Below are 18,879 nucleotides of genomic sequence, written 5' to 3' on the forward strand. Positions count from 1 at the left end.
AATTAACACTCCACGTAAACTGTATAAGTATCATGCAACACTCCACGTAGAAATAATTTCTAACAATAAATTTTTTACACGACATCAGGATTGACTGTAACCCGAATCTCGGTCGATGAACCATTTATGTCGTAGAAGTATCAAATAAAACTCCACATAAGTAGTTGTATATGTATCATGCAACACTCCATGCATATTCATTACTCGACGTGGCTACATGTATTTGTATATATCTATGATTATGATTTTTGTAAAATAGTAGACCTTTGTGATAATAATAATTCATATTTTATTTTATAATACGTGGATTAATAAATAAAACAAAATTAAATCATACATATTATTCTGCCTGGTTTGATCTATTGCCATTTTCAATTTCAGTATCTTCTTGGTATTTGATGCTACAATTAAAAAAGAGATTAAAAAAAGTTAATTATTTTTTCTAACTAGCAAGAGGTATTGGAAAGCAAAGAGCTCAAGAAAATACATTCGAAAATTTGGGGTAGTGAAAGGGAGGGGGAGTTTGAAAGCTGAGGTGTTTGGTAGCCGTCATTCGTTTCACCTTGAGGAAATTAAAAACCATAAGCTCTCTCTCTCTCTCTCTCTCTCTCTCTCTCTCCTTCGCAATTACACCTCTCTATCATAAATGCTATTGCACCCTCTCTATGCCCTCTGCAATTACTCCTCGCTGCCACATCTTCTACACCTGTTCATCTTTCTCCTGCCCTTTCTCTCCGTCTCCCCAACCTCTATCTCTTTCTCTTCTTTTCTCCCCCCTTTTTTCATTTGCCTCATCACTCTCTTTCTTTTGACGGTTACTTTCTAATCTATGTCCTTCATGGTTTGCCCTTTCTTTCTCTCTCCCTTCTCCACCAACCCAAAAGGAAAAACTCACTCAAAACCCGCCGGAATCCACTATTGGAACACCCCATAAACGTGGTTTTCCGGTGACCCATATACTCTTAGTAGTAGATCTGACTTATCCGATCTCCTTTGGCCTGCCTTAGATCCTACAAGTGTTGCTTTGCTTCTAATGGAGGCTTCCACATAAGTGAGTATATAATTTTCCAAATTCAGAATTTTTTCCTTTATGCCTTTCTAAAAGAAGATCAGTTATAGAGAGAGTGAGAGAGAGAGGTAGAAGATCATGCGAGATCTTCGTGGGCGTTACTTCAGTTTTGATTTTTTGTGAGAGAAGTTGGGTTGGTGTCTAAGGGTGATTTGAAAAATCGTCAACTCTTATAACTGTTGACAGATATCCAAATATGAAGGCAAAAATCGTGTTCATCTTTGACTTGCAATGATCTTATTAGCCTGTTTCAGACAAAGAGCAGAGAATCTTATGAAACACTAACCCGTTTCTACTGTTTCCTCCCTCTTTCCTTCTTAGGTTTTTCTCAATATTTTTATATTACAAGAAGGAACCAGCCAGCCAACAGAGTGAGAGTTGTATGAGGTTTTAGGGTTTTGGCCGTTTCATACTTACTAGTGCGGTATTGGAATATGCCTGCCGGGATGATGGTTTCAGCGAGACACGTGCCACCACCGGTTATGGGTAACAATGGATTTGGGTCTTCATCGGGCCTTTCGCTTGCTCAGGTCAGCTCTATATATTCTCTCCTCCTCTCCATCTTTTCTTCATCTCCTACTCTCATGCCTTCAATTCTTCTCCCTTGTTTTCTTTCCTTCTTCATCACTGTTCTTCTTCTTCTATGTTTTCCTTTCTCTGAGACTTTGACTATTAACTTTTTTCTGGTAAGCAGAGACAGTAAGATTGCTATGTGGGTTGTGAGCTTCATCATCATTTCTTCTTTATTTGTTTTCTTTCTTCTAGGTTTTCTTCATCTTAGTAGTTCTCAACCCACCCACCCCCCCCCCCTCTCTTCTCCCCCGTTTTGGTATTTGCTTTGTTGTTCTAATTTTTTTGTTTTTTGGGAGCAGCTTTGTTGATCTAATTACTTCCTAAGAGTTTATTTACCAAAATTAAGAGCTTTTGGGTATAAGTGATGGGTTTAAGCTGTTTCAATCGATATCCTTCTCGATATTCGAGAAACGCGTAATGGGTTAGAGAGAGAGAGAGTCTAGTCTATTTCATGGGTTAGAGAGAGAGACTTTGGTCTACTTCTTTTCAGTTTTCCATACTGCATGGGTCCTCTTCTTTTTTTATTTTTTAATTTTTTTTTATGAAGACCACTTCTTCTTGGTTACCCAAAGAAAAAAATGGGGAAAAAAAATCATCTTTCTTAATCTCTTATGTTTCACCTCTCACTTAGTTGATAATTTTTTTTTTAGCAGATTTTTTTTTCAAGTATAGTAGTGTGTGTATAAGTTGTATTAGCTCGGTGGAATCTTAAAGATCTGAATGGATATGTTGTTCCAGCCAAACCTTACGGAGGGTCAGCAACAGCTTCCTCTGGAGATGACCCATAACACATCGGAAAGCGAAATGGCAAAGATGATCAGGGATGAGGAATTTGAAAGCAAATCCGGCAGCGAGAACCTCGAAGGTGCCTCCGGCGATGATCAAGACCCTTCCAATCGCCCTCGCAAGAAGCGTTACCACCGCCATACTCAACACCAAATCCAAGAAATGGAAACGTAGATATTATTCTCTTCATCATCTCCTCCATATCTGCAACTATGCATAAATAGTTCTTTTAATAATATATGTTTCTTTAATTTCCTTTCCTTCACAGCTTTTTTAAAGAGTGTCCTCATCCTGATGACAAGCAAAGGAAGGAGTTAAGCCGTGAATTAGGGTTAGAACCTTTGCAGGTCAAGTTTTGGTTCCAAAACAAGAGAACCCAAATGAAGGTAAACTTGATAACAGCTTCAGCATAGACTACTGCACTACTACAGGCGTTGTCTACGTTCTCTTACTATCAATCTCTCTCTCTCTCTCTCTTTCTCTCTCTCGCTCTTAAGAAAGACTGAAGTGAAGGAAGCAACGGTTATAATATATATTAGGCAACACTCCTTAGATTCAGTTTTTTGCTAATTTTGACTGATAATGGACTTCTCTTTCTCCTTCTCTTGACAGACTCAGCATGAGCGCCATGAGAACACACAGCTGAGAAACGAGAACGAGAAGCTTAGGGCTGAGAACATGAGGTACAAAGAAGCCCTCAGCAATGCTTCATGCCCTAACTGTGGAGGCCCAACTGCCATCGGCGAGATGTCTTTTGATGAGCATCATCTGAGGATTGAGAATGCTCGACTGAGAGAAGAGGTTTCTTACTGGACCTTTTTATATGTGAATGGGCAACGTTCCTTCGGTCCCAGATTCATGTAGAAACAGTCTTATAGTTGGAGCATTCCTGTTTCCTTTCTTCATGTAACTCCCACCCCCCATCACCCACCCCCACCCCTCAGGGATCTCACCTTGTTTGCTTTGGCCCTCTTCCTATCCTTTATTCATGTAACTCCCCCCTAGAGGCCTAGACTTGTTTGGTTTGGCCCTCTTTCCTTCCCCCCACTCTCCCTGTTGGGTGTATTTTTTGCATTTTATTAAATAAAGTTTCCATTCACCTAAAAAAGAAAAAATGAAGAATGAAAAATAATAAATAACTGGAGAAAACTTCACAAGAAAACAACTGCATATCCCTAAAGATGAATGAAGGATGAAGATCAAAATTCAAAATCACTAGGCAACAGAGCCAAATGCATGAAGATCAAGATTCAAAATCACTTGGCAACACAGCAAACTGCATGAAGATCAAAATAACTAATCCACTGCTTGATCAATGGGAGCATTGTGTCGCATATATACAATACTTTGCTTATGTAAATCAATTTTGTCTTTGAGAATATGAAAGTTGAAACCTGGAATTCAATTTCAGTCTTGTGTTGCTGCAGATTGATAGGATTTCTGTTATTGCTGCTAAATATGTGGGTGGCAAGTCGGCTATGGTTCCCTTCCCACCTCTCAACCCTCAAGGCAACCGTCCCCTTGACTTAGGTGTTGGGAACTATGGAGTGCACAATTCAGGAGGGGAGATATTCGGAGCAGGTGATCTTCTTAGATCAATATCTGCACCGACTGAAGCTGATAAGCCGATGATCATCGAGCTTGCTGTTGCAGCAATGGAGGAACTTATTAGAATGGCCCAACTTGGTGAACCCTTGTGGATTCCTGGCATTGATGGTGCTACTGAGATTCTGAGTGAAGAGGAATATATAAGAAACTTCCCTAGAGGAATTGGCCCAAAACCCTTTGGGTTGAAATCTGAAGCCTCTAGGGAAACTGCTGTTGTAATCATGAATCATATTAACCTTGTTGAGATCCTCATGGATGTGGTATGTGCATCTGCTTAAGGGTATTATTAGTTATTATCATCATTCATCATCACATAATTATTGAAAAAGTGTCTCTTTTTCTTTTTGATAATCAGAATCAGTGGGTGAGTGTTTTCTCTGGCATTGTTTCAAGAGGCATGACACTAGAAGTTCTATCTACTGGTGTAGCTGGAAACTACAATGGAGCTCTCCAAGTGGTATTGTGATTGGTTCCTTAATATTTTCAGTTATGCATTATTGACATTGGCATCTTAGAACAATACTTAAAAATGTGTTTTCTTCAGATGACTGCAGAATTCCAAGTCCCCTCCCCGCTTGTTCCAACGCGTGAGAGTTACTTCGTAAGGTATTGCAAACAACACGCCGATGGAACTTGGGCAGTGGTTGATGTATCTTTGGATAATTTACGGCCTAACCCAGGAACAAGATGTCGAAGAAGGCCATCGGGTTGTTTAATCCAAGAAATGCCAAATGGGTACTCAAAGGTAATTACTTGGTATGATTTCAGTTCCCTTATGCAATTGCAGAAGTATTTTAGTAAACTAATTGGTGTGATTATGAAACTTTTTCTAGGTCATCTGGGTTGAACATGTAGAAGTGGATGATAGAGCAGTACACAACATATACAGAGCCCTAGTTAATTCAGGACTTGCATTTGGCGCAAAGCGCTGGGTTGCTACTTTAGATCGACAATGTGAACGTCTGGCTAGTGCAATGGCCAGTAATATTCCTTCTGGAGATGTTGGTGGTATAACAAATACATTTCCTTCTTTTGCAAAGCTGAAACTGTATAAAGATCTGTGGTTTTGAATCCTCATTTAATCACATTCAATCACTGTTGTTGTTATCTTACTTGACAGTAATAACAAGTCAAGAAGGAAGAAAGAGCATGTTGAAGCTGGCTGAGAGAATGGTGATAAGCTTTTGTGCTGGTGTTAGTGCTTCAACTGCTCACACATGGACTACATTATCTGGGAGTGTCGCCGAAGATGTAAGAGTCATGACCAGAAAAAGCATAGATGATCCAGGCAGGCCTCCCGGGATTGTGCTAAGCGCCGCCACTTCCTTCTGGCTTCCTGTCCCACCAAATAGAGTTTTTCATTTCCTCCGTGATGAGAATTCTCGAAGTGAGGTATACAAAGATTCTACATTAGCTTCCTTTTCTGATTCTAAATCATTCATTCAAAATATTTAGATCATTTAGCACTGGTGCAATTAGTTTGTTTTGGAGCTATTTGGATTATGTTCCGACCTTTTTGGCATCCCTGGTAACTAAACACGTGGAACTATAAGAACATATTCCCACATTCTATCAGGAAAAAAGTAGGATATTAAAGAGAATATTTGGAGATCTTGCAAGAGAAAGTGTCCCCTTTATCACCCAGATTAATTAAACATTAAAACGGAATAAATAGAGAACAACTAGATGCAAAATACATTTACTTGGGTCACATAAATCACATAATCAATGTTAATAAGTAAGAATTTTGAAATAAATGTATCCAAAAAGTTGAAAAATAAAAAGATCTGAGGTCTCTCATTCATGCAAAAACTTAACATGTATAACATTAGGAATGAGGATATGCATGACTATTTGGTTGTTAATAACTGCGGCTATAAAGCACCTTTGGCGGCGGTCCTCAACAACTGCCACCGTAGATCTCCATCCAAAGTTCTGTATTTGAGCACTTTTCTTTTAGTTAAACTTGTGGGATCTCACTGGGTAAAGAAAGAATTAAGAGAGATTATCATCTTGTAAAGAAAAATTTTTCATTTTGTAGTGTGTGAAAATTTAATTCAGTAATATGTAGGAAAAAGTAGATGCATATATATTTGGAGTGGCATAAATGATATACTTAGGATTGAGACCAAATAAACATATTTGAGATCCTATGGTAACTTAGGGAGCTTATGTTATTTTATTTACTTATTGAAAGAGGGGGGTGGGGGGTGGGGGGTGGGGGGAGGGAAAGAAAATATTTGGAAGATTTTTATCTTTTGAAAGTAAATGATCATCCTTCATTGGGAATATAAAAAAAACTAGTAATTAAAAATGTTCTCTGCCACACTGAGGAAAGTCATCAAGAAAAAGTAGAGTTGGATATCTTTGATCTTGCAAAAGAAATTTTTTTGTTTACTCTGTAACTAGCTAGAATATGTAGATTGGTAACTTGGTTACTAAGTTTGCATAAGCAATATAACTAGTAGGCACTCAAAATTCATGCTTTTATGGCAACTTATGAACCTCATCTAATATTTACCACTTGTATCTAATTAGGGTATATTTTATTTATTGGCCATATGTAAGCATGTATTCTAGATGTCCAAGTAAGAATAGTTTTTTTTTCCTTTTATGTTTTTGACCTATCCAAATTTCACTGATGTTCACATCTAATCTGTCATGGACAAGCATTCAAGCACATAAAAGCACAGAAAGAGTAACCATGACATCCTGTGTGTGTGTGTAGTGTTGTGTTCTATGCTATCTTGTTCATGGACATGCATTCAAGCACAAGCTCATAGAGAACCATGAGAATCCACATTGCCTACAACATGGAGATTAGGGCAGACTTAAATGTTATATGCAATCTTGTTCATGGGCATGCATTCAAGCACATAAAAGCACATAAGCAGTAACATTGACAACCTACATTGCCTCTTACATATATAGATGGAACATAAAAATCTAGAGATACATGCTTTTGTCCATTAGTTTGAGACTTCTCTTTGACATTGCTTTGATCAAAGTGATAGATACTAATTTCCAGTGGATTCTTTAATTAATGAATAATAATTTTGGAAAAATTTCCCTTCCCAAACTTCATTCTCTATGAACACTGGATTCTCATTTGCTTTCCTGTAATTTCTTGTAATCACAGTGGGATATCCTCTCAAATGGCGGTGTAGTTCAAGAAATGGCGCACATTGCAAATGGTCGTGATCATGGGAACTGTGTCTCTCTACTGCGTGTGAATGTAAGATAAATATGTCTCTATTCTCACATATGCATCTAAGCATTTGGGTCATTAATCTCATTTTGTGGCGTTATTTTTTTTTTAGAGTGCAAATTCAAGCCAAAGCAATATGCTGATATTACAAGAGAGCTGCATCGACTCAACAGGTTCTTATGTAATCTATGCTCCTGTTGACATTGTTGCCATGAATGTGGTGTTAAATGGTGGAGATCCAGATTATGTTGCCCTTCTGCCATCAGGGTTTGCTATACTACCTGATGGGCCAACAATTCATGGAGGAATAGTAGATGAAGTTGGGTCTGGTGGATCTCTTCTCACAGTTGCCTTTCAGATTTTGGTGGATTCAGTTCCAAGTGCAAAACTCTCTCTTGGATCTGTGGCTACTGTTAATAGTCTTATTGCTTGCACCGTTGATCGAATTAAAGCTGCAGTTTCATGCGAGAATGCATGAACTGGAAAGGCTGGCATGTACAGGTGGGTCGAGGTTGGAAAATTAGAGCTATTATGAATGTTTTGTTTGATGTTATCTCACTAATTCTATAAGATCTTTTATTAGGTTTAGAAGTTCATACTCAGATCATGAGATGTAGTCTAAACCCTATAGAAAGTTCCATCTGAGAAATGGTCTATAATATATATGGACCATCTCTTACTTGGCCCAAAAAAGAGTTTTTGGTTAGGGTTTTCCAATGTTTTTATTTGACCCTTCTGAGTTAGGTTTAGTAGTTGGAGGTACTGATAATATCTTAATGTCTGAGGATTGTGTCTTGAAGAGAACAAATGTATATGGTTTTGGATTTTAAACATTTAAGGTGGTTTTCCCCACATTAAATTGAAAGGTCAGAACGGTTACAACTTATTAGGGTTTGAGTTCAAGGCCTCGTGGAAAATGTTCTTGAAAGAATACATTGAAGTCTATGCATTAAAATGTGTTTGTAGTATAAATTGATATGGTTTTGAGTAGTGATTCTCATCTTTTATTGTTTATATTGTTGTTGTTGCAGCTGTGATGAAGAAAGGGGTGAACAAAGAAAGAAGGAAAGAGGGGTGGGTGTAGATTTCTGGGTATTAAAAGATGGGAGTCAAGAACGCACCTCGTATGATCCTTGCAAGGGCAGTTGGTTCGGGTATTGACTTCCTCCAACGATAAACAAGGACAGAGAAAACTAATCCACCTTGTCTTCTTCTTCTTCTTCTTCTTCTTTCATGGTTAAGGTCTGGATTAGGGTTTAGGGTTAGGGTAAGGGCAAGGATAAGGGCTTGGGTTAGGGTTTTTCCACAGTCGATGGATTCTTCATCTGTCTCTTCTCCACCTTTCTCCTTTTCCCACTGTTGCTGTGTGTGGACTTTGATGAAATGGTTTGTGGGTGGAAGTTCTCACCTGCTTACAATTTTAAGTAAAAGAAGTTTTATTTCTTCATTTCTCAAGAGCTCTTTAAAGTAAGTAAATAGGTAATCTTGGTTTCCAAATTAAATTTTATTGAAAAAGATGCTAATTCAACTATCTTGATTCATGCATTGGATATTGTTTACTGTACTCTTTATCATCCATCACTAGGCGCAATCTATTCAATAGTTCAATGTTTCCAGCCCATTGACTTCATTCCAAGCTATAGGGATGTAAACAGATCTGATTAACATGGAACGGATATAGGTGATTCCATGTTCACAATTTCACATTTGGAATATCAAATCCTATGAGATATCCTAATAAATATAGACAAGGTACAGAAAATACAAATTTTATGTTTATGTTTGGTGGTCAACCCAACAAATTATACCATGGTTACCAAAAAAAAAGAAACCAATAGTACCATATTGTGCCTAATTTGTTTCCTTTTGAAAGATCTGACATTTTATTGATGAGATTGAAAAGCCTTCTTTCTGGTCGTATCTTGGTTGTGTTGGAGTTTAGTCCCACATCGGCTTAGAATATGGGCCTCTCTCTACCTACCAATTGGATCTGGTGGGCTGAAAACTTTACATGGTGCTTGAGGAGGTTTCCACGATTTACTAAAAAAAAATAAATAAATAAAGCGGAGACTAGGTTTCCACACTATTTTTTTTTTTGGTAATTTTCACTTGCACATCTGTTCCGTCCTAGATATATATATATATATATATATATTTTGTTTTTGGCAGCAAATTGCATATATAGATTTAAGGGTGTCAGCCAGTATAATATTTGATATGGTTTCCAACATACCAAGAATAGATACAGAAACTGCAATCAAATACAGTTTAGGTACAATATTTTTGTGATTTTTGCTCATAGTCAATAAAGTCAATGATACGACCCATAATTAAAGCAGTTTCATTATCACACTCCCACCTCCTCTTTACAAAGTCAAAATTACTCAAAAAAGTCAAGAGAAACTCAGCCTGTAATTTTCAGCCGGATTGAGACTGACCGGGAAAACATGAAACTGGCCCAATCATTTATTAAACGTTTTGTCATCAAGCTCGCCTCGACTAACATTTGCTCGCTCCTTATGCAAGGGTGCTAATCGACGGATGCCGATCAAGCCTGACTCAGTCTACCGTGTTTAAAGCTCGTTTATAATCCACTTAGAGATCTTTTAGACAGCCCAATGCGTTTAGAGTCTGTTTAGAAATAAATGTGTATCATTAGCCCATTTAAGACCCCTTTATCCTGATTATTAGTACCCCAATTAAAGCTCGAAGAATCATTTATGAGCAACCATTTATAAATGAGACCAAGCCTAAAAACCGACCAAAACCGTTCTAGCACATTGACACCAGTACTGGAAATTGATAAGGATACAAATTGTATTTCTTGATATGGTTTTGAGTAGTTGTTCTCAATTATTATTGTTTTATGTATATTGTTGTTGTTGCAGCTAATGAAGAAAAGGATGAACAGGGAAAGGACGGAGGGGTGGGTGTAGATTTCTGGGGTGTTAAAAGATGGGAGTCAAGAACGCACCTTGTATGATCCTTGCCTCGTGATGTTTGTCAGGACTCAGAAGGGCTCAGAAAAAAATTTCAGTTTCACACCTCGTTGCAAGGGCAGTTGGCAGTTCAGGTATTGAATTCCTCCCACAATAAAGAAAGGAGAGGGAAAACTAATCCATCTTGTCTTCTTCTTCTTTCATGGTTAAGGTCAGGATTCTGTTTTGGGTTAGGGTTTATCTTGAGGGTTGGATTCTTCATCTGGCTCTTCTCCTCCACCTTTCTCTTCTTCTCCCTGTTGTTGTGTGTGGATTTTGATTAAATGGTTTGTGGGTGGGTGGGTGGGAGATCTCACCTGCTTACAATTTAAGTAAAAAAAAAGTTATTTTTTCTTCATTTCTCAAGAGCCCTTACAAGTAAATTTCTAATCATGATTTTCAAATTGAAGTTTATTGAAAAAGATGCCAATCCAACTATCTTGATGCATGCTTAGTTTTTTTTCAGAGGTTCAATGACATTATTCCAAGCTGTAGGGCTGTAAATGGACTGATTAATAAAGAATGGATATTGGTGAATCCACATTCATATACGTTTAATTATTCTAGTATCAGATCTGATATGGGTAATTATCCTGATAAATATAGAAAGGGTTAGAAAAATACAAATTTTATGTTTATGTTAGGTGGACAACCGAACCTATATATGGTACAATATTGTTCCTAATTCGATTCCTTTTTGAGAGAACTTGGATGCCTTATTGAATAGATTGAGAAGCCATGTTTTTTATGTGTACATATCTTGGTTATGTTAGGAGTTTGGTCTCAAATTGGCTACTATTGGCCTACCGTCCCCATTATACACATGGGAGTCTCTCCTCCTTATATTTAGAATTGGTGGGAAGGGTAAAAAAATATAAAATTTAAGCTTATGTCAATGGGGGTCAAGGGGAACCCAACCTATATATGGTACTACTATGTTCTGCCTAATATGATTCCTTTCATGGAGATGTTGGATCTCTTATTGATTGGGTTGAGAATTAATTTTTTTTTTCTGCCATGGTGTGTATCTTTGTTGTGTCGGAGTTTAGTCCCACATCGGCTACTAATTACCCTACCTGCCCCCTTATATGCATTGGCGTCTCTCCACCTACCAGTTCGAAGTAGTGGGATGGAAGCTTTACATGGTGTTAGAGTAAGTTTCCACGACTTATCAAAAAAAAAAAAAAAGTTTCCACAGTCCACAGTACCTAATCTACACCTACGAGTACCTCCTCTTGCCGGTTCGAACTTTTGGTGAAAAAAGAAAATGTTTCACATTGATGTTCAAATATTTTTTTTTTTGTCGGAATACATTAAGATTAAAAAAAAAAAAATTGTTATAGCTTTGAAACTTTCACAGATTCAAACATTCTAATTACATACTTAATATCTAGAAGATAAGTAAAGATTCCCATGGCCACTACTCCGTGCTCTGGTTTAGCAAATCCACTAGACATTGTCCAAATGGCAATGGTAATTATCAATAGTTTCACCATGCCAAAATTGGGCATTGATTTTATCTAGTTGATTTTTTTTTTTTTTAAACAAGAAGCAAGACATAAGATATGTAGGGATACGACATAAATCCGAATTACTTTGATCTCTATCAATAACTCTAGATTGATGCGTACTCTTAGATTTGCTTATTAATAAGGAGACACCTAGAAGAACTAGATCCCAAGTCCGATGACTTCAAATGGATGAGGTTTAGAAGTTTGAAGCTCACCCTATATGCTATGCGAATGTGAACCAGCCTTGAAGGTGAGATTTATAAAAATATATAGGGTGTTATCTTCACCTTCATTTCCACAGATAAACTTTATTCCAAGTTGTAAGGTGTAAATGAATTGATTAATATGGAATAGATAAAAGTGAATCAATATCCATATCCTTTTAGTTATTTCACTATCAGATCCGATATAGGGGTTAGTACAAAAATATATGCTGATATCTAAGTCTCTTTAACAGGTGATGGGAAGATTATCAGCCTGTGGAGATTTAAATGTTGTTTCTGATTTAATTGATCAGAATTATGCATGTTGGAAGTCTAATCTAATCATTAACTCCTTTTCTTCTGCAGAAGCTTTGACCATTCTTGCAATTCCTTTAAGTTGTTCCTCTAAACCAGATTCATGGTTTTGGAGAGCTGTTGTTTCTAGTATTTTCTCAGTAAAGTCAGCTTATTTCTTAGACTTTCATTTGCACCAGAATAATTCAGCTGTAGGTTCTGGATCTTCCCAATCCCATATCTGGAATCACCTTTGGAAGCTTAAAATACCCCCGAAATGCATCTATTTTTATGGAAGTGCTGTACTAATTTTATAACTGTTAATGAATGTCTACTTAGGCATCACATTTTCCCCAACCCCCATTGTCCTTTATACTCTAAAACAAAGGACATAGTACTTACTAATTGCCTTTTCTTTTGTGAGTTTGCTACTGATTGCTGAAAAGCATCTCCTTATAGACTAAACACTAGCATTTTGGGGGGTTCTAGCATGTTGGATCTTCTTCATCAGTTTCTTAATTTATCTAGGCAATTCCTATCCCTGAAGATGCTATCCTATAGTGGGTACAAAACTCTCCTCTTGCACATTTGGAAGACCAGGAACAAGTATGTGTTTAACCATATTAATCCCTCTGTCATGCATGTGATTCAGGGTTTCTTTCACTCCTCTGAGGAAGGAGGTCTTTGATTGAGTAGGAATCAGTATGCTAATCAATCTGTTCCTCTTGCCCCTTGTTCTTTGTTTCCATGTTCAGCTTCTAATTGTTATAATGTGTTCTTAGATGGTATTTGGTCTTCTAATAGTAAGTGTGGTAGCAAGGGAGTTTACATTCAGGATATGGGAAAGAAATTTGTTATTGCAAAGTGTAAGAATGGTCGAAGTTTTTCAGCATCTTCAATGGAAGCTGTAGCAATAAGGGATGGAGTTCTTTTGCTCGTAGTCTCTGCTTACAAAGGATCCAATGTTGTTTTGACTTGCTGGGGCATGTTTCTAGTTTAAATGATTCAGCGGTACCTCTGGTCTGGGCTTCTGGTATCATAGTTTCTAATATTTTGCTTCTTTGTAGTAATTTTGAATTTGTTCAGATCTGTTATGTCTCTCGTCTTGTAACCTTGAATGCTTCTCTAGTACATTTGTCCAAAGTTTGATGGTGTGACATTTCTGATTTTCTTGTACAACTTACTCTGTTAAAGAGCAGGAAAGACTTCTTTAGATTTTTTTAAATAATATGTTTGGTGGAGGCTTTTCCACACTTTCCTGATATATATATATACATATATATAAAAGATCCGATATAGGATATCATAATAAATAATTAAATATAAAAAGGATAGAAAATTACAAATTTCATGTTTTTGTTGGGGGGACCCAACCTATGTATAGTACTTATTTTTTTTGTGCCAAAGATAAGCAAATGAATATTATTATTAAAAAAATATGGGGAAAACAAAGAACTATTGTCTCGCTAGTCCACCTTCGGCATGGCCATCATCAGAGGTAACAAGATAACCCAAAGAAAATTACATAAATCTATATATGGGTCTTTTAATTTCTGAAAGTCCCAGTTTAAAACATAAGCTAAAAAAAGAGGAGACTAAGTCCAGAAAATTGTGGTTCTTGTAGCTATCGCATGCTTTGCAAGTTTATCCACCACAATTGTTTATTTCTCTGTAGCAGTGAGATATTCTCCATTCTATGTTGTCCAAATAGTGCTTGAAGTGCCACCATTTTTTCTTAAAGCACCAAGGGATCTCTTGGTTCCTTATTCCATTGACAACAGCCATAGAGTCACTCTCAATCCGCATTGTCGAAAGCCATTTGGATCCCTATAAAAAATACTAAGAATTCTTCCATTTAGTTTGTCCCAACACTTTCATAATGAGCAAAGCAGCCAAGGGGGGATCTCACATCATTCCATAGAATACCACCCACACCTGATCAGCATCCCGGGCTACCAAGGGAACATCCATCAATGTTTAGCTTGTAGTAACCTAGAGGACGGAAAGTCCCAAAAATCTCCAAAATTGTTTTCGCAAGGGGTTTCATAATACTATACCTATGTATAGTACTATATTGTGCATAATGCAATTCCTTTTATGAAGGTCTTGGAATTCTGAATGATTAGATAGAGAAGCCTTGGTTATGTTGGGAGTTTAGTCCCATATTGGCTATTAATTAGCCTACCGCCCCCATATATATGTACGGGTGTCTCTCTACCTACCACTTTGAATTGGTGAGATGGAAGCTTTACATGGTTTTAGAATACGTTTCTACGGTATATCCCCCCTCCCCCCTCCTTCCCCCCAAAAAAAAAAAAAAGAGTAGGCTTCCACGGTCCACAGTACCCCTTCCCCCTTCTATATCTATGACTACCTCCACCTACCAGTTCAAAATTTTGGTAACACAGAAAATGGAGGTGCCTTTCTTCGCATTGATGTTAGATTTTTTATTTTTTTTTCTCATCAAAGTAAAATAAAAACTTTAAGATGAAAAAAAAAAAAAACGTTATTTCTTCAAAACTTCCATAGATCCGAACAGTTCAATAACGACCTCAATATCTAGAAGATAAGTAAAGATTCTCCATAACTACTACTCCATGCCTTGGTTCAACAAATCCACTTGACATCCGAAGTCAGTCCAAATGGCAACGGTGGTGGGCAACAATTTCACTGTGCAAAACTTGGGCATTAAATCAATCTACTTGCAGACCCTTTTTTTTTTTTTTTTTTAGGGAACACGAAGCAAGAAATAAGATATGCCTGGTGAATTAAAGCAGATTTAGTCAAAACTGACCTATCTGCTTGCAATAAGAGAGGTATTTTCCAATAGGTCAGCTTACTTTGAACTCTATAATAACTCTAGACAGATGCCTACTCTTAGATTAGCTTTTTACAAGGATGTCCCAAGATAAAAACTAGATTCCTAGTCCAATGAATTTAGATTGTTGAGGTTATTTGAAATTTTGTAGCTCACCTTATATGCTATGCCAGTGTGAACTAACCTTGTAGGTGAGATATATAAAATATTTTGGGTGTTGTCTACACCTTCGTTTCCAGGCATAATCAGAAAAACTTCATTCCTAAGTTATAAGGCTGTAAATGGATTGATTAATATGGAATGGATATTCACATCTGTTTAGTTATTCCAATATCATATCTGATATAAGATATCCTAATAAATATATAAAGGGTAAAAAAAATACAAAATTATGTTTATGTCAAGGGGGTAAGAGGAAACCCAACCTATATATGGTATTATGTTGTGCCTAATTTAATTCTTTTAAAAGAGATGTTGGATCTCTTATTGATTAGATTGAGAATCTATCCTTCAGCAATGGCGTGTATCTTTGTTGTGTCAGGAATTTAGTCCCACATCGGCTACTAATTAGCATACATCTCACCTTATATACATGGGAATCTCACCACCTATCAGTTCGAACCGGTGGGATGAAAGCTTTACACGGTGTTAGACTAGGTTTCCACGATTTTCAAAAAAAAAAAAAAAAGGTTTCCACAGTTCACAATATTCCTTCTACACCTACGAGTACCTCCACCTACCAGTTCGAACTTTTGGTAAGAAAAGAAAACGGAGGTGTCTTTCTTCGCATTGATGTTCAATTTTTTTTTATCAGAAATAAAATATTAACATAAAGATGAAAAATAAAAAACAAAACAAAACAAAGTTCTTGCTTCAAAACTTCCACACATTCAAACATTTTAATTACAGACTTAAAATCTAGAAAATAAGTAAAGATTTCTATGGCCACTGCTCCATGCTCTGGTTCAGAAAATCCACTAGACATTGGCTATCAATCCAAATGGCAACGGTGGTGAGCAACAATTTCACCGCACCAAAATTTGGATTAATTCAATCTATTTTGAAGACTTCTTCTTCTTCTTCTTCTTCTTCTTCTTCTTCTTCTTTTTTTTTTTTTTTTTTAAGGAACAAGAAGCAAGAAATAAGATATGCATGGTGAATTAAAGCAGATTTAATTAAAACTGACCTACCTGCTTGTAATAAGAGAGGTATTTTCTAATAGGCCAGCTTACTTTGAACTTTGTAATAACTCTAGACAGATGCCTACTCTTAGATAAGCTTTTTACAAGGATGCCCCAAGATAAAAATTAGATTCCAAGTCCAATGAATTTAGATTGTTGAGGTTATTTGAAATTTTGAAGCTCATCCTATATGCTATGCCAATGTGAACTAACCTTGAAGGTTATTTAAAATATTTTGGGTGTTGTCCACACTTTCATTTCCATGCATAATCAAAAAAACTTCATTCCAAATTATAGGGCTGTAAATGGATTGATTAATATAGAATGGATATTCACATATGTTTAGTTATTCCAATATTAGATCTGACATAAGATACCCTAATAAATAAATAAAGGGTAAAAAAAATGCAAAATTATGTTTATGTTAAGGGGGTAAGGGGAAACCCAACCTATATATGGTATCATGTTGTTCCTAATTTAATTCCTTTCAAAGAGATGTTGGTTCTCTTATTGATTAGATTGAAAATCTATCCTTTGGCCATGGCATGTATCTTTGTTGTGTCGGAAATTTAGTCTTACATCGGCTACTAATTAGCATATTGCCCCCTTATATACATGGGCGTCTCACCACCTATCAATTCTAAAACCGGTGGGATGGAAGCTTTACACGGTGTTAGACTAGGTTTCCAAAATTTCCAAAAAAAAAAAAAAAATTTCCACTGTCCACAGTATTCCTTCTACACCTACGAGTACCTCCACCGTCCTGTTCGAACTTTTGGTAAGAAAAGAAAACGGAGGTGTCTTTCTTCGCGTTGATGTTCGGATTTTTTTTACGAGAAATAAAATATTAACATCAAGATAAAAAACAAAAAATTAAACAAAACAAAACAAAGTTCTCGCTTCAAAACTTCCACACATTCAAACATTTTAATTACAGACTTAACATCTAAAAGATAAGTATAGAAGATAAGTAAAGATTTCTATGGCCACTGTTCCATGCTCTGGTTCAGCAAATCCACTAGACATTGGCTATCAGTCCAAATGACAACGGTGGTGGGCAACAATTTCAACGCGCCAAAATTGGGCATTAATTCTATCTATTTGAAGATGGTTCTTTTTTTTTTTAGGAACAAGAAGCAAGAGATAAGATATGCATGATGAATTAAAGCAGATTTAATTAAAACTTACCTACCTACTTGTAACAAAAGAGGTACTTTCTAATAGGCATGACAGCGTACTTTGAAATCTATCAATAACTCTAGACAAATGTCTACTCTTAGATTAGCATTTTATAAGGATGCCCTAAGATAAAAACTAGATTCCAAGTCCAATGAATTTAGATTGTTGAGGTTATTTGAAATTTTGTAGCTCACCCTATATGCTATGCCAGTGTGAACTAATATTGGAGGCGAGATAGATAAAATATTTTGGGTGTTGTCTACACCTTCATTTCCATGCATAATCAGAAAAACTTCATTCCTAGTTATAGGGTTACAAATGGATCAATTAATATGGAATGGATATTCACATCTGTTTAGTTATTTCAATATCAGATCTGATATAAGATACCCTAATAAATATATAAAGGGTAAAACAAATACAAAATTATGTTTATAACAAGGGGATAAGGGGAAACCCAACATATATATGGTATCATGTTGTGCCTAATTTTATTCCTTTCAGAGAGATGTTGGATCTCTTATTGATTAGAATGAGAATCTATCCTTCGGCCATGGCGTGTATCTTTGTTGTGTCGGGAATTTAGTCCCACATCGGCTACTAATTAGCATACTGCCCCCTTATATTCATGGGCGTCTCACCACCTATCAGTTCGAACCGGTGGGATGGAAACTTTACACGACGTTAGACTAGATTTCCAAAATTTCTAAAAAAAAAAAAAGGTTTCTATGGTCCACAGTATTCCTTCTACACCTACGAGTACCTCCACCTATCCGTTCGAACTTTTGGTAAGAAAAGAAAATAGAGGTGTCTTTCTTTGCATTGATGTTTGATTTTTTTTATCGAAAATCAAATATTAACATTCAAGATGAAAAACAAAATAAAACAGCGTTCTTACTTCAAAACTTCCACACATTCAAACATTTTAATTACAAACTTAATATTTAGAAGATAAGTAAAGATTTCTACAACCACTTCTCCATGCTCTGGTTCAGCAAATCCAATAGACATTGGTTATCAATCCAAATGGCAATGATGGTGAGCAAAGGTTTCACCACGCAAAAATTAGGCATTAATTTTATCTATTTACAACTCTTTCTTTCTTTCTTTCTTTCTTCTTTTTTTTTTTATTTTCTTTTTTTTTTTTTTTTTTTTTTTTTTTTTTTTTTTTTTTTTTTTTTTTTTTTTTTTTTTTTTTTTTTTTTTTTTTTTTTGTGCAAAAAGAAGCAAGACATAAGATATGTAGGGATAGAACTTAAAATAAATACAATTAAAATTGATCTACCTACTTGTGATAAGCGAAGAATTTTTCAACAGGCTGAATTAGTTTGAACTCTATCAATAACTCTAGATAGATGTGTACTCTTAGATTTGCTTGTTAACAAGGAGATACCTAGAAGAACTAAATTCCAAGTCTAATGACTTAAAATAGATGAGATTTGGAATTTTGAAGCTAACCCTATATGCTATG

The 18,879-nt window shown here is 36.2% G+C and overlaps 1 protein-coding gene across 3 annotated transcripts; it reads left to right on the forward strand.

The window, feature by feature from the left end:
* Window positions 1-657: 657 nt before the first annotated feature.
* LOC122082545 (homeobox-leucine zipper protein ROC2-like) lies at window positions 658-8,691 on the forward strand. 3 transcript variants are annotated; one of them, XM_042650193.1, is made up of 13 exons: window positions 658-1,051; window positions 1,391-1,599; window positions 2,381-2,598; window positions 2,697-2,814; window positions 3,041-3,229; window positions 3,856-4,296; window positions 4,392-4,493; window positions 4,581-4,781; window positions 4,870-5,044; window positions 5,157-5,428; window positions 7,176-7,271; window positions 7,357-7,745; window positions 8,276-8,691. In XM_042650193.1, exons 2-12 carry the CDS (start codon window positions 1,504-1,506, stop codon window positions 7,720-7,722), a joined length of 2,274 nt encoding a protein of 757 aa, XP_042506127.1. In that variant the 5' UTR covers window positions 658-1,051; window positions 1,391-1,503; the 3' UTR covers window positions 7,723-7,745; window positions 8,276-8,691. The 3 variants fall into 3 exon arrangements, with proteins under 3 accessions (XP_042506127.1, XP_042506136.1, XP_042506118.1); XM_042650202.1 differs by lacking the exon at window positions 1,391-1,599 and having other exon boundaries at window positions 659-1,051; XM_042650184.1 differs by lacking the exons at window positions 658-1,051; window positions 1,391-1,599 and adding an exon at window positions 1,606-1,755.
* The last annotated feature ends 10,188 nt before the right edge of the window (window positions 8,692-18,879 follow it).

Source organism: Macadamia integrifolia, chromosome 1 (assembly GCF_013358625.1).
Source record: "Macadamia integrifolia cultivar HAES 741 chromosome 1, SCU_Mint_v3, whole genome shotgun sequence".
Lineage (NCBI taxonomy): Eukaryota > Viridiplantae > Streptophyta > Magnoliopsida > Proteales > Proteaceae > Macadamia > Macadamia integrifolia.

Coding starts and splice junctions, on each gene's coding strand:
- LOC122082545 (XM_042650184.1), top strand. CDS start 1,654: ATGCCTTCAATTCTTCTCCCTTGTTTTCTTTCCTTCTTCATCACTGTT. Junction 4,494..4,580: donor ACAATGGAGCTCTCCAAGTG/GTATTGTGATTG, acceptor TGTTTTCTTCAG/ATGACTGCAGAATTCCAAGT. Junction 5,045..5,156: donor TCCTTCTGGAGATGTTGGTG/GTATAACAAATA, acceptor CTTACTTGACAG/TAATAACAAGTCAAGAAGGA.